Source organism: Notothenia rossii, assembly GCF_949606895.1.
Source record: "Notothenia rossii genome assembly, chromosome: 2".
NCBI classification, from domain to species: Eukaryota; Metazoa; Chordata; class Actinopteri; order Perciformes; family Nototheniidae; genus Notothenia; species Notothenia rossii.
The window spans coordinates 95,743,192-95,759,701 of NC_136904.1; the positions used below are offsets into that span (position 1 = coordinate 95,743,192).

Genomic DNA, 16,510 nt, shown 5'->3' on the forward strand with positions numbered 1-16,510 from the left:
TCTCATTTTTCGTGTTCATTGCGATGATGCTTTTGCCTGTTTCTGATTCATGATAGATATTTATCATTGACTTATACATTAATGTTAAAGCAGATATTTTAGTATCTGATTAATTATCTGTGAATTCATATTCTATGAAGACACGTTTTAAATATGAATGTTAAATAAATGTGTGTTCTAAATATTCCAGTTTCCTTATTACTGCTGTATATGTCAATGTGATATAAACTAATGTTATATCCTTTATTTAGATGTTAACAGGTTGGTGAGCTCTGTTGTTATTACTGTTGTTGTTGTTGACCTGAGGTCACAGCGTGTTGTTTGTTGGGGTCTCCTCATGACGTCAGCAGGGTTTAACGTGACCTCGTCCCTGACGCTGGTCGGTTTCTCCTCGCTGTCTGGCCACAGCTTGCTCTTTTTCTTCGTGTTTTTGTTGCTGTACCTCTTCGTGTTGTTCAGTGACTCTCTGGTGATTTATATCATCTGTTCGCAGAGAGCTCTTCACCGGCCCATGTTTGCCTTCGTGGCATCATTTCTGCTGAACTCTCTAACAGCCAGCACACTGACTTATCCTAAACTTCTGTCAGACCTGTTGCTGTCCGGCTCCGGCTTGGTGCAGGTGTCCCGGACTTTTTGTCTGTTCCAGGGTTTCTTTGTTTCCTCTCTTGGTGGAGCTAGCTTCATGCTGTTGTCGGCCATGGCCTTTGACCGCTACCTGTCCATCTGCCACCCGATGCACTACACTGTGCTGGTAACTCCTGCCAAGGTGGTGCTGATGCTGCTTCTCTGCTGGATGCTGCCTGTTATTCTAGGGGGAGTCACAACGCTGCTGGCTAGCCGCTTACCGCTCTGCAGGGCGCAGCTCAACAGGGCCTACTGCGACATCGACAGCTATTTCACCCTGAGCTGCGGTGGTGCTGAAGCGCAGCTGAGTGGAATTTACATTCTGCTGATCGTCACAGCTACCGTCTTCCTGCCTGCCACCTTCATGCTCTTCTCCTACGCTAGGATCCTCTTCATCTGTCTGCGGCGCTCACGTAGCTTCAGCAGCAAAGCTCTACAAACCTGTCTTCCTCACCTGCTCGTCTTCTTTAACTATTCCATCAGCGTCTACTTAGATCTGATGCTTCGCCGCCTGCAGAGCAACAGAGAATCTGACTCCACCCTTATTATCTCCATGCTGATGATTCTAGTACCTACTGTACTGAACCCAGTGGTGTACGGACTGAAGTTAAAGGAGGTGTTCACGCATGTGAAGAGGCTGCTGAGCTGCCGCAGAGACAGCTGATCCCAACACTGTTTGATTGCCCCACACAAAGGTCCATGTAGACAGAAGCATTTGCTGCACATCAGGGGAAACAGTGCGGCCCATATTCAGTTGATCACCATGAACATAACTGAGAGCGGGAAACATTTTCTAGGCCTCCTTCTCGGCTCCACGTCCCCATGGGCCATCCCCAAGAGGGTCCCGTCTCCGTCCTCGCCAAGAGGGTCCCGTCTCCGTCCTCTCCTAGAGGGTCCTGTCAACTTCTATTTCTGATCAAATATGAATAGGTGACATAAAATAAAAGAGCCAAAATGTATGAACAAATACAAAAACTAGAAAATAAAAAGTATAATTACGGAAACAAAATATTAAGAATACCGTCAATACTGTTCCGGTGCATAATATGTTTAAGGTACTAGCATATTGTTTACTTATGTTAAACGTATATTTGAGATTTGCATTTCTAAGGAAAAGGTTCCCAGAATTCTTCAAACATATTTAGTCTGTTCCTCAAATATTGTTACAGACAGTGACATTCCCCATCAGGGGTATTCCAGCGTGTGAGGTGGTCTACTAGGGGCCGTGGTGGTTGTACAGTCCGACCGCTGCAGGAAGGAAGGGCCTGTGGTATCTCTCTCTGAAACACCGTGGAGCAGCAGCCCCACTGAAGGAGCTGTGGTATCTCTCTGAAACACTGTGGAGCAGCAGCCTCTCTGAAGGAGCTGTGGTATCTCTCTCTGAAACACCGTGGTGCAGCAGCCTCACTGAAGGAGCTGTGGTATCTCTCTCTGAAACACCGTGGAGCAGCAGCCTCACTGAAGGAGCTGTGGTATCTCTCTCTGAAACACCGTGGTGCAGCAGCCTCACTGAAGGAGCTGTGGTATCTCTCTCTGAAACACCGTGGAGCAGCAGCCTCACTGAAGGAGCTGTGGTATCTCTCTCTGAAACACCGTGGTGCAGCAGCCTCACTGAAGGAGCTGTGGTATCTCTCTCTGAAACACCGTGGAGCAGCAGCCTCACTGAAGGAGCTGTGGTATCTCTCTGAAACACCGTGGAGCAGCAGCCTCACTGAAGGAGCTGTGGTATCTCTCTCTGAAACACCGTGGTGCAGCAGCCTCACTGAAGGAGCTGTGGTATCTCTCTCTGAAACACCGTGGTGCAGCAGCCTCACTGAAGGACCTGTGGTATCTCTCTCTGAAACACCGTGGAGCAGCAGCCTCACTGAAGGACCTGTGGTATCTCTCTCTGAAACACCGTGGAGCAGCAGCCTCACTGAAGGAGCTGTGGTCCAGCAGGGAGGACAGCTCAGCCATGTGATAGTTCTTCTGGTTTAGCTCTAGCAGCTTTGTAAATAGTGAGTTGTATTAGAGATCATTCACAGCTACACTGAGTTGATCAGATGGCTTATAGCATCCTCTGTTAGTGACTGCAGGGTGACATATGACTATAACATCTCATATTAGGAAGTGCAGCTGCATTCATTGTTTCTTTATCAAATTCAGATTGTTTGAGTTTATATCTCACTGTAACTAAAGTGCAAAGTCATCTTCATGGAGCTAATGTACTACCTCTCCTCTTATAAATGTAAAAAATGCTCCAAACTTACTGAAACTCTCTAAAACATGTCGAACTAAAACCTCCAGACTCAGGGACAGCTTCATCCCACAGGCCATAAGACTGTTAGACACCTGCACTTTGAAACAGCATCCATAACATTAATCTGGCTGCAACTTAGAAATTATTGATCTAATATATCATATTCCAATCACATGTATATATACTCTTATTGCACTATTTTATTATTTTACTTTTTGCATTGACTTGCTCTATTTTTTTCTGTGTATCTGTTTTATTGTGTTGCTCAGGAGCCTGTGACCTCAGATTGTCCTGACCTGTAGAGAGACAGTAAAGTGGAGCAGGGATTCAGTTAACCCGCCTAACAAAGGACAAAGGTTCCACATGTAAAGAGTACATAAACAATAAATGTCTTTTATACAACATTTAAATATTTCCAGTATTTTTAATATTGTGTGTTATTTGTGATATTGTCTTTTCTACTGTAGAAATGTTCAGTGGCGATCCTAGAGTCGGTGGGGGCCCCAGGCAGAGATGGGGTCGTTACTCTAAAAAAGTAATATATGACTTTACTTCGTTACTCTCTACATAAAGTAACTCGTTACTCCTTATATTACTTTTGCGTTACTCAGCAACAGCCTAGCCAAAACAAAAAATGTAGGCCTACATGTGCACACATATAACAATTACTATTGTAATAAGGAAGACATCACACAAGTTAATAACGGTAAAGATTCTAGTTTTTGCTGGATGTTCGGAGTCTGCACTCACTCATCATCATCACTGTGGGTTCGGGGTCTTTAGCTACTAGTTGGTGTTAGCATGTTGCCTCTGCAGGTGCTTGGAGAGGATTGATGTTGTTGTGTTTTGCAGCAGAGCACCTTACCATCACATTCCTATCCTTTTGTTACCGTAGAACTGGAAGCCTTCAACTGCTTCAGCTTATTTCGTAGAAATCACACCTCCTTATTGAGGGCCTCTTTTTGAGCCTTCAGTGCAACGTTTTCCAGTTTTAACAGTCTGTGTGTTGTTCCCTCATTGGAGTCGAGGTCAATTTCCCCGGAAAATGAGTCTGGGTGTTCATCATAAGCACCATATTCCACATCAAGTGTCGTTGTCATGTGTACTGGGGGGTCAATCCGCCGGAGCTCCCTCAGCATTTTAAGCCCCACCATGCGTTTCATTTGTCTGCTTCTTGTTGGCTGAGCTCCGGGTGCTCAGTTTCGAGATGCCGGTCCAGCCTTGTGCCATGGTATGCACAACCAACAACAGAGCAGGGCTCCAGGCGAATGTTTATTCTTCCATTGGCCATGCGTAGGAGAATGCTGCGTTCAGTTTTGTTGCGGACTAGGTGCCGGAACACCAAGTGTCTTGGGAGAGAGCGGTATTTCAGGTGACACAGCGGGCATTCTGTCGTCATCTTGGACTGCATCTTGGACCGCATCTTGGAAGTCATATTAGCCGAACCTTTTGAGACCCAAGCAGATTGAAATCGATTAAAATCAATTGAAAAGTACGCTATTTCGGAAGATGGGAGGCTCCATCTGCGTTCAACATTGCTGGGTAGATCATATTTACCCGGAGTAGGGGGGCTCCGACTCCAATATCAACACTGAGCTATAGAGTGCCCCGAAGTACAAGGCCGACACTCATATACGAGCCATCAATTCATGTTACTCACCCAGCAAATGACTCACAAACTGACGCGTAACCGGGCGTCAGTAGGGAGAACCGGGGGGCTGGGGAAGAAGATTGAGTTGAGGAGAGTTGATCCATACCGGGGGTAAAGCAAAGAAAGAGTCCGAAAATAGTGACTTGTAACCCGGGTAGAGAGTATGTCATCTATAGGTTCTATCCTCCAGACAACATGACAACGTGGGGACAACGGTACCTCCGGGCGCTCCATCCCGCTCCGGCCTTCGCCGCAGCGGGGGGAGGAGGCATTGAAACCCTCGCACCTGCCCGCGGAGGAGACAGGGGAGTCAGGTACCCGGAGGTGCACGGTGGACGGCCAGGGCGAAGCCCCCACACCGCACTGGAGTAAGGGTTCCGAGTTTTTCGAGCCATGTCCCGGTGAAACGCAGCACGGAGCACCCGGCAGGAGCCTCCAGCAGACCCCCCATCCCTCGGAAGAGGTGGAGAGGTGGGTGTTTTCCATCTGCTGGCGGACTGCCGGGGAGAACGAGCTGCTCAGGAGCCAGGCTCAGAGTGAGTGACAGTGGGTGCCCGCGCAACCGCCTTTTACAGCGGGAGCACGAGCTCACCTCTGGGGGGGGAGAGAAGAGAGAAGCGGAGGCTGCAGAAACAGCCAGAGCCCTCACCTCAGACCCACCCCTCATTTGGATGTTTACAGACAAGCACTGGGTAGAGTCCCATGGTCTGTCAGTCATTTCCGTGTCCGGGCCGGGTGAGGTCATGCCTGTGTTGAGTCAAATTAAGCCACAGGCTCCACTCCTGGTGGTGCGCTATTATTAGAAGCAATGTCAGTTAGAAGATGGTCTCTGTCAATCCTTTCCGTGTCTGGGCTGGGTGAGGTGGCCCGTGTTGAGTCAAATTAAGCCGCAGGCTCCACTCCTGGTGGTGCGTTTCCGTCAATTCCTTGAAGTTTCAGTTTGCCGTCATCTTCAGCTTCCGCAGGACCAATTGCTCCTATCAGAGTTTAAGGCTGGAAAAGCTGTAGAGAAACACCCGGGCTGGACCAGGCCATTGCTCCTTTGAGACAAGCATATGTGGTTAAGCAGGATCAAATAAGTAGCCTGTGATGAAGTAGGGTCGATCCTATATCATGTGAAGCCACCGAACACCGGTCCCCGGGGGAACCGTTGCCCGGAGCAAGGCCAATTGCTGAATGCCGCAGCCGACGAAGGCCGCAATGCAACAGTGGAGGGTTCAAGAAACAACAGTGTTTGCCAGGCGCACTGCGGCGGAGATGGGGAGGTTCCAGCCCGGAACATCCACCCCGCTGCGGGACCCGTGGTGGAACCCCTGAGTCAGATGGTTCGTCTTGGTCACGCTTCATATCGGTCGGCCCGGGAGGGAAGAGACACGCGGGGTTTCCCCCACACAGCACACCCTCTCGGCCATCAGAGTCAAACCCGCAGTTCGGAGGAACCGACCACCAGAGCACCGGCACAAGGCCGGGCCGGCGGAGGCCCTCCGATGTCGGTTCACGTTTTGCCATTCGATCAGTGAGAAATCAGAAAAAAGTATGAGTTTACTTTTTGGAGATCCATAGAAAAGGGGTGAAAATGGAAAAAAAGTATCCAAAAATAGTGCCTCATAATGCAGGTAGAGTCCCATCAAACTCCCATTGCATTCCTCCAGAGACCATTTCAAATACTTAAAGTTGAGTAAGAACCATGATTGGGGGGTCTCCGGGCAACAAATGTATCCGAAGATAGTGCCTCATATGCCCGCAAGAGTCCCCTGATAACTCCCCTTGCATTTCTCAAGAGTCACAAAAGTCAGAGTTAACTTTTTGGAGATCCATAGAAAAGGGGTGAAAATGAAAAAAAGGATCCGAAAATAGTGCCTCATAATGCGTGAAAACTCTCCTTGCATTCCTCCAGAGACCAGTTCAAAAACTTAAAGTTTGGTAAGAACCATGCTGGGGGTTTCCGGGCAACAAAATGTATCCGAGCCAGAGTGCACATGTAGTGGATGAATTCCTCCATGAAGTTACACAGCCGTTTTTTTTCTGAGTCCTCTGAAAAACTGGGTTTCCGATTTCGTGCAGACACTAGTCTGAAAATGATGAATTAATTTTTTTTAACAGAGTAGGGGAGGCTTGGTTTCCCCTCTCCGTTGTAATTTGGGGTGGAAAAAGTGTCCGGGGCTTCGGCCCAAAGCGCCGAAGGGTTGAACATTTCGGAGCCCCTTCTCCGTTGGCACTTCAACTTCATTTTTGATTATTTTAAGATATAATTGACCGTTTTCTTTCATTTTATCTTCTTTCCACGGGTGGGGGCATATGGCAGGCCGCCTATGAGCTCCCAAATTCGGCCTGGAACCTCCAGGATTTGTGGGATAAGCTCCATAAACTCACAAAGTCACCCACAAATGTCACTTTTATAGCCCAAACATATATAATACAAATACATTTAAATAGTAAACGGTACAATTGTGCTCCGAATTACCCGGAATTAGATTTATATAGCCCCATTATCCATCCATCCGTCCATTCATCTTCTCCCGCTTATCCGTGGTCGGGTCGCGGAGGTAGCAGTTCCAGCAGAGAGAACCCAAACTTTATTTTCCCTGGCCACATCAACCAGCTCTGACTGGGGGATTCCAAGGCGCTCCCAGGCCAGCGAAGAGATATAATCCCTCCATCTGGTTCTAGGTCTACCCCTTGGTCTCTTCCCAGCTGGACGTGCCTGGAACACCTCCCTAGGGAGGCGCCCAGGTGGCATCCTAACTAGGTGCCCGAACCACCTCAACTGGCTCCTTTCGACGCTAAGGAGGAGCGGTTCAACTCCAAGTCCCTCCCGGATGACCGAACTTCTCACCTTATCCCTAAGGGAGACACCAGCCACCCTGCGGAGAAAACCCATCTCGACCGCTTGTACTCGCGATCTCGTTCTTTCGGTCATGACCCATCCTTCATGACCATAGGTGAGGGTAGGAACGAAAATGGCCCGGTAGACAGAGAGCTCTGCCTTCTGGCTCAGCTCCCTTTTCGTCACAACGGTGCAGTAAAGCGACTGCAGTACCGCTCCCGCTGCTCCGATTCTCCGACCCATCTCACGCTCCATTGTTCCCTCACTCGAGAACAAGACCCCGAGATACTTGAACTCCTTCACTTGGGGTAAGGACTCATTCCCTACTTGGAGTGGACAGTCCATCGGTTTCCTGCTGAGAACCATGGCCTCAGATTTGGAGGTGCTGATCCTCATCCCAGCCGCTTCACACTCGGTTGCGAACCGATCCAGTGAGTGCTGAAGGTCGCAGACCGATGAAGCCATCAGAACCACATCTTCTGCAAAAAGCAGTAGTGCAATCCTTAGTCCACCGAACTGCAGACCCCCTCCCCCACGACTACGCCTCGAAATCCGATCCATGTATATTGCAAACAGGATTGGTGACAAAGCGCAGCCCTGGCGGAGGCCAACCCTCACCTGAAATGGGTCCGACTTACTGCCGAGGACCCGGACACAGCTCTCGCTTTGGGAGTACAGAGATTGGATGGCCCTGAGTAGAGACCCCCTCACCCCATACTCCCGCAGCACCTCCCACAGTGACTCCCTGGGAACCCGGTCATACGCCTTCTCCAAGTCTACAAAACACATGTAGACTGGATAAGGGTACTCCCAGGCCCCCTCCAGGATCCTTGCGAGAGTAAAAAGCTGATCCGTCGTTCCACGACCAGGACGGAATCCGCATTGTTCCTCCTCAATCTGAGGTTCGACAATCGGCCTGACCCTCCTTTCGAGTACCTTAGAGTAAACTTTCCCGGGGAGGCTGAGTAGTGTGATGCCTCTGTAATTGGCACACACCCTCTGATCCCCCTTTTTAAAAAGGGGAACCACCCCCCCGGTCTGCCACTCCTTCGGTACTTCCACGCAACGTTGATGAGACGTATCAACCATGACAGTCCCTCAAGACCCAGAGCTTTCAGCATTTCTGGGCGGATCTCATCCACCCCCGGGGCTTTGCCACTGTGAAGTTGTTTGACGACCTCAGTGACCTCCCCCCGGGAGATTGGTGTCGATCCCCCGTCATACTCCAGCTTTGCCTCTAACATAGAGGGCGGAGTTGTCGGGTTCAGGAGTTCCTCAAAGTGCTCCTTCCAACGCCCTAACACTCCATCAGTTGAGGTCAACAACGTCCCATCCTTACTGTACACAGCTTGGATGGTTCCCTGCTTCCCCCTCCTGAGGTGTCGGACAGTTTTCCAGAACAACTTTGGTGCCGCCCGAAAGTCCTTTTCCATGTCTTCTCCGAACTTCTCCAACACCCGCTGCTTTGCCTCGGCCACGGCTGAGGCTGCTGCCCTTCGGGCCAGTCGGTTCCTTGCAACTGCCTCGGGTGTCCCCCGGGATAACAAATCCCTGAAGGCCTCCTTCTTCAGTCGGACGGCTTCCCTGATCACCGGTGTCCACCAGGAGGTTCGAGGGTTACCGCCCCTTGAGGCACCTAGGACCTTGAGACCACAGCTTCCCGCCGCGGCTTCGGCAATAGAGGCTTTGAACACCAACCACTCTGGTTCAATGTCCCCAACCTCTACAGGAATGCCCGAAAAGCTCCGCCGGAGGTGTGAGTTGAAGGCCTCCTGAACTTGAGCCTCCTCCAGACTTTCCCAGTTCACCCAAACTACACGTTTGGGCTTACCAGGTCTATCCAGAGGCTTCCCCCGCCACTCGACCCAACTCACCACCAGAAGGGGATCAGTTGACAACTCCGCCCCTCTCTTTACCCGAGTGTCCAAAACATACGGCCTCAGGTCCGATGATACGATAACGAAATCGATCATGGACCTTCTGCCTAGGGTGCTCTGGTACCACGTACACTTATGAGCATCCTTATGTTCGAACATGGTGTCTGTTATGGCCAATCCATGACTAGCACAGAAGTCCAGTAACAAACCACCACTCCGGTTCAGATCAGGGGGGCCGTTCCTCCCAATCACTCCCCTCCAAGTGTCTCCATCATTGCCCACATGTGCGTTGAAGTCTCCCAGCAAGATTAAAGAGTCCCCTTCAGGAGCCCCATACAGGACTCTTTCCAGGGTCTCCAAGAAGGCCATATACTCTCAACTGCTGTTGGGTGCATAAGCACACACAACAGTCAGAGTTTTCCCCCCCATAACCCGCAGGCGTAGGGAGGCAACCCTCTCGTCCTCTGGGGTAGACTCCAACAACGAAGCACCCAACCGGAGACTTGTGAGTATCCCCACACCCGCCCAGCGCCTCACACCTTGAGCAACTCCGGAGAAGAATAAAGTCCAACCCCTATCCAGAAGTAAGGTTCCAGAGCCGACGCTGTGCGTAGAGATGAGCCCAACCAGATCCAACTGGTAACGCTCCACCTCCCGCACAAGCTCCGACTCCTTCCCCCCCAGAGAGGTGACGTTCCACGTCCCCAAAGCCAGCTTCTGTCGCCCGGGTCTGGTCCGTCGAGACCCTCTGCCTTCACTGCCTTCCTTCTGGCAGCGCACCCGACCCCATCGCTGTTTCCCGTAGGTGGTGGGCCCGCGGGACGGAGAAGCGGAGGTGTTGCCCACGTCGCCTTTTTGGGCTGTGCCCGGCCGGGTTCCGTGGCAAGCCCGGCCACCAGACGCTCGCCGACGAGTCCTCATTCTGGGCCTAGCTCCAGAAGGGGACCCCGGGCTTCCTCCGGACCGGGTATCCTCACTTCGTGTGTCATCTTTCATGAGGTCTTGTGAACCAATCTTAGTCTGGCCCCTTGCCTAAGACCAATTTGCCATGGGAGACCCTACCAGGAACACAAGGTTCCAGACAACACAGCCCCCAGGTTCATCAGGGCAGACAAACCTCTCTACCACGGTAAGGTGCTGGTTCTTCAGAGAGCCCCATGATAGTGAATAAAAATCATTTCCATGGAAGAAAGTGTTAAAACGCCTGTTGAGCTCCAGACTATGTGCATTGTGTTAGGGAACCATATTAATGATAAAATAAATCATTTAAATGCAAAAATAATGATTAAAAATCATTTTTAGGGGGACAACTGTGGAGAGGAGCCTGAAAATGACTCTGCAGCACCCCGGAGAAGCAGGCTGCGATAACCCCCCACAGAGCACACCCAGAGGACAGGCTGCGTCACCTCACTTTCTAACCCAGGAAAGGAGCAGGAATCCTGGGAACATGAGTGTTAAAAGTGCATTAAACTGTTTTAATCTGATAGCCGCTGATCTGCACGGAAGTCTGTCCGTTTCGTTAACATTTGACTCACGAAATGGACAAGCAGGTATAAACGGCAGAGTCGCTGCTGTTAGGGTCTCAGACTCACAGGCACACACACATGCAGAGATCCAGGGCGGTGCACATGGCTTTTTCACCCAGCAATAAGTCTCTGAAACCTGCGGAAAGTGTTGTGAATAGAGGCGTGGAGCAGAGCCAGAGAGGAGCGGGCTGCGAGACCCTACAGAGCGCACCCAGAGAGCTCCTCGCAGCACATGGCTCTTGCACCCAGACTGCACCCAGAGAACAGAATGCTTCACAGCCAGGAAAAGTGATTGAATCCTGGGTATACATGTTTTAGATAGTAGGATACCTCCAGGGCGCATCACCACATTTTACAAGCAAGGGAAGGTGCCTGAATCCTGGGTAAACATTTTTTAATTGTTTTTAAATGTGTGGAACAGTGTTTTGTCACTTTCAAAACTCTCCCGTCATTGACCGGAGAAATTGGGTCGATGTTGTATTCAGTCTGGCCGTTAATATTCCAGTGAGACGAAGTACGTAAATTGACCGAAACCGGAGCATTCCCTCACCTTCAAGGGACGGATCCCAGACGTCCCAAAATAAATTAAAAAGATCCAACAAACGTCCAAAAAAACAATGTCCAGCAGGGTGGGTGGAGGGGGTCTGGCGGACGGGTTTTGGGCTGACAGACCAGGAGCACAGCGGAGGGCCCAGAAGGGATCTCGGGCGGACGGCCTGGGGGGCAAGGCAGAAGCCGAGAAGGGGGACTCGGGCGGATGGCCTGGGGGCAAAGGCAAAGTCCAAGGTGGGGTCTCGGGAGGACGGCCCGGGGGCAAAGCAGAGTCCATGGTGGGGGTCTCGGGCGGACGGCCCCGGGGCAAGGCAGAGTCCATGGTGGGGGTCTCGGGCGGACGGCCCGGGGGCAAGGCAGAGTCCATTGAGGGGCGAAGGCCACAGCGGGCGAACTCAGGGGGCCGAGCTTGAGGGCGAAGGCAGCGGCAGGAAGAGTCAGGGGGCCGGGCCCGAGGGCGAGGACCATGGCCGGGAAAGTCAGGGGGCCGGGCTTGAGGGCGAAGCAGGCGGTGACGGAACAACTCCGGAGAACGGGCAGGAAGGCGCTGACGGGACAGCTCCGGAGGCCGGGCAGGAACCGGAGCCGGTGGGACAGGCTTCGGCAGGATCCCCCACGGAAGAGGACTAGGAATTGGCAGGACCCCCTGCAGAAGAGTAGTCGGCGGGCCCCCTAACGGGACAGGACATGGAGCTGGCAGGACCCCCAGCGGAACCTCCAACGGCACAGGACATAGGATAGGCAGGACCCCCGGCAGAAGAATCGTCGGCGGGACCTCCAACGGCACGGGACATAGGGTTGGCAGGACCCCCGGCAGAAGACTAGTCGGCGGGACCCCCAACGGGACAGGACATGGAGCTGGCAGGACCCCCAGCGGAACCTCCAATGGCATAGGACATAGGGTTGGCAGGACCCCCGGCAGAAGACTAGTCGGTGGGACCCCCAACAGGACAGGACATAGAGTTGGCAGGACCCCCAGCGGAATCTCCAACGGCACTTGAGTAGGGACTTGAGTGGAGACAGGAGAGGGGACTTGAGATGGAACTGGAGAGAGAACTCGAGAGGAGACTCGAGAGGTGACTCGAGAGGGGACTCGAGAGAAGACTTCAGATTTGAAGTGAGAGGGGACTTGAAAGGAAACTGGAGAGGGGGCTCGAGATGGGACTCGAGAGGGAACTCGAGCGGGGACTAGAGATTTGACTAGAGAAGGGACTAGAGAGGGGACTAGAGAAGGGACTAAAGGAGGGACTAGAGGAGGGACTAGAGAAGGGACCAGAGGAAGGACTATGGCCGCTGGGGCCGGAACCAGGGCCAGAACCCTGGCTGCTAGGACCAGAACTGGGGCCGGAACCATGGCTGCTGGGGCCAGGACTGAGGCTGGAACCATGGCTGCTGGGGCCAGAACTGGGGCCGGAACCATGGCTGCTGGGGCCAGGACTGAGGCTGGAACCATGGCTGCTGGGGCTGGAACCATGGCTGCTGGGGCCGGAACCATGGCTGCTGGGGCCAGAACTGGGGCCGGAACCATGGCTATTGGGACTCGGGCTGCTAGCCTGGACTTGCGACTCGTTCTCTTAGGGGTCGTTTGGACGCTCCGTGGACCTCCAAAAGCCAGACGGGTTCCAGAGAACGGCTCCTGGACAGGAGCAGGAACTGGGGCAGAAACAAGGGTTGACTCCAGACGGAACACACCGAGGCGTATGGTGTCATTTTGTGAATTGGGAGGCAGGGAGCTAGCATGCCTGGGGCTAGCAGGCCGGGAATCACACACCGAGAGGAAATTCAAAATCCAGCCAGGTAAGAATTTCACCAAGCCTGGTTTCTCCGTAGCCATCTGACGCGCCTCTGCCAGAGCAGCTTCTCGCTGCTGAACACCGGACGCTCCCCTCCATCGATCAGAGCAGTAAGCCAAAGAAAAGGGAAAATCCAACAATTCCTACTCAAATGGATCTGCTGGGTCCATCTTGGTTGGTTCCTTCTGTTACGGTAGAGTGAACCAAGCAGGACCCAAATGCAGATTAAACTGAAAATACCTTTATTTCAAGGATAACTCAGACAGACAGAACACTCCTCTGTGAACACAATCACAGACAAACGAGGAACCAACAAAGACAGACAGCAAAAACAGAACTTAAATACACACAGACTAATCAACGAAACAAGAGACAGGTGAGGAGGGAGGAGAAAACAAAGGGGCACCAGGTGAACACAATCAAGTAAACAGGTAGGAGGGAACAGGTAGGAGGGAACACACACAGACAGGAAACAAAGGACAGATCTAAACAAGACAAAACACAACGCAGACAGAAAACAAAAGACAGATCGTGAAACCTTTCTTCTTACAAATAAAAAATAATGGGCATACCTCCACCCCTCGAAAGTTATACCTGTTGATGTCTCTGTCTCAGTCTGCAGCTCAACCCCTGAGACAGCTGCATGTGGACAAGTCGCGCAACTGTTACGCAAATATAAACCTGCGGTGGAAATCCCTCTCGTGACTTGAAATATTTAAAATGTTAAAAGTTAGACCATCACATTTACCAATCTTATCTACCCCCGGAACTAGCTAAACTAGTTATAAATGTCTATCATGTACTGTCATGTCGGGTCACTCATTACTGGATCAGCGAGCTGCTCTCCTGACAGACGGGCTGTCAGGAGAGAGAGAGACAGGCTCCGCTTATTGAAGAGCAACTTCCAGTTTAGACACACCAGTGAATAAAAGTGTAGGAAAATGATGAATACACTAGATTTTCTAAAAGAAATATACATACATATACTCTGCAGCAGGGGTGGGGAACCTCCGATCCCCGGGCCGTATACGGCCCGCGAGACAATTTGGTACAGCCCTCGAGGTCATTTATAAACACAACCAAAAAAGAAAAAAAATGTAAGAAATCTAGACCGCAAAAAAATTAAACAAGCGAGTGCCTGTTTTTCCTAGCCAAGGTCAGGGTCCTTGAACACAACACGAGTCTAACATGTCATCACGTGGCTTATGTCTCGTCTGAGAGGGGTGCAGTTCTGATGGAGAGCACCAGAACGCCGCTCCGGCACTTCCAAAAATTGCAGTGCCCATAAGGAGCGGTACACATGCCGCTGTTTGTGCATGGCTGTCTTTAGTTGAAAGCCCAGTGGCGATCTGTTCATCTGTCAAACTGATCATACAGTCAATAATTTGTTATTATTAGCATCTGGTTAGCTAGCTATGCTAACAAATATAAGAAGCTTTTTATACAACCAGTGAGGTAAAGGCACATCTTTATATGATCATTATAGTTATAAAGTAAACAGGTATAAAATACTATATGACAGTAAAACAAGTTGTTATTAATAAACAAGAATACAGTTTGAAAGGGGAGTGATTTGTAAAATATCCATAAAGAAAAAATAAATCTGCTTACAGTTCAGTTTCATATGGATGTTGAGAGATGTATCCATAGATCTCTTCATGTTGCTCTCTATGCTTTCAACTTCAATATTTAAAAAAAAATCTTCCCTTGGGAGCATGCCCCCGGACCCCCCTAGAGGAGGTTAGGTCACCCCCACCCACTCACTCACTTAAATCATGTTCACATGGATAGGAAACTAAATACATTTGCACACATCTTGTGTCCATATCTTTCTGTTTTGGTGGTCATGCCACAACCGTGCACGTGAATGCGTGAGTCATGGTTAGATATCTGGACTAAGAGGTTGCTTTTTCTTTGCACAGCATGAAGGAAAGGCCAAATGAATGGGCTGTGATTTTAGTTTTTTTAAGCAGAGGTCAATAACTTGCACGGCCCTCGGAGGATGTTGAAATTGAATTGAAATGGCCCTTGAGAGGAAAAAGGTTCCCCACCCCTGCTCTACAGTGATATCTGGCATCGTTTTCGAAAGACATTTTTACTTCCGCATAAAAAAGCCTCCGCACGTGAACTCCCACGTGTGACGTAACATGGGGGAGAGCGGCCGGTCTAACGTATGAATAAACATGGATCACAATGCTTGTTTTGACACATAAGAGGTTGAAAATATATATTCGAATGCATATTATTATAAGTATGAGCCTGCTAGGCGTCCAAGAGACCAGGAGCAGCCAAGGATTAGAAAAAATAACGGCCATCAGAGAGAAATGGAGCTGTGGTGTGAGGAGAACCAGTGGCGAACAGAGCAGCTGTCTTGGTGAGTGACCGGCGTTAGCTACAGACAGTTAATGTTAGCTAACGTCAGTCAAATCACAACATTGTAAAGTTAGCTATCATATATCAGGCTATAACTAAAGTAGCATTGATAATATAGTAACGTTACTGGCAGGACTGTTGATACTGATCCATAACAGAAACTAATGCGCAAGTATCCGCCGTATCTCGCGTTACCTAATGCAACTCCACACTACGTCTTACGGTGCTGTACCGGGAGAGAGGAGCGAATGGGGGAGAGAGAGGAGCGAAGGGGGGGAGAGGGATGTAATACGGTTTCTTGATAAACGTTTTGTTTGATAAGCTTCCGCTGTAGAGAGTATGTACTGCAGGGAGGTGGATGCACAACGCACCCAGGAACGAAAGCTAGCTCTGGTCCTTTTCCTGTTAAAGAAACCGTGGACTCGATGTCCTGACAGGCTGGAGTTTGTGCAACCTGCACAAACAAAAGCTCTCCATGATTATAAATGGTGAAATGCAATGTAGAAATACCGAAAAAATACCAGCTCACTAAATCACAACCGCTCAAACCAACTACAAACAACTACCGCGGATTGGGCAGAGAACGAGTCCGAGAAAGTTGCTCCCCCATGCGAGGTAATATGACGCGTTTAACGTATGACGTTAAAAAAAGTAGTTTTACCGCCCTGACCTCTGCCCTGCAGGCTTCTCACTTTATGTGAGTGACATCTCAGTACTTTAGTATGTACGTGTACTGTCTGAGAGCATGAGGGCCAATATGTAGTATGTTAAAATGCACTCTCAGTACTGGATGGTGCATCATACCGGTCAAACCAGAGGAAACGTAAAAAGTAAATTCACCAACGTATTTTGTCGTAGAAGCATTTCTAATTAGCTGTCTAACTTTGGCTTTTTTGTATTAAATGAGTGGAGTTGTCGTCTTTGTCCAGCACAGTGATGGAGAGAGGGGGTTGAGCTGCCAGTCAGATTACATCAGAGGCCGTAACGAGGACACAACGGGTATTTCCCCGCGGGACACGAAGAGCTGTCTCCTGGTGTGTTTTATTCA

The 16,510-nt window shown here is 50.3% G+C and overlaps 1 protein-coding gene across 1 annotated transcript; it reads left to right on the forward strand.

The window, feature by feature from the left end:
* Positions 1-337: 337 nt before the first annotated feature.
* Positions 338-1,288, forward strand: LOC307029794 (olfactory receptor 11A1-like; the record flags this gene model as incomplete). The annotated part of the gene is made up of 1 exon (XM_079665877.1): positions 338-1,288. The coding sequence occupies one exon, from the start codon at positions 338-340 to the stop codon at positions 1,286-1,288; it is 951 nt and encodes a 316-aa protein (XP_079522003.1).
* Positions 1,289-16,510: the final 15,222 nt, after the last annotated feature.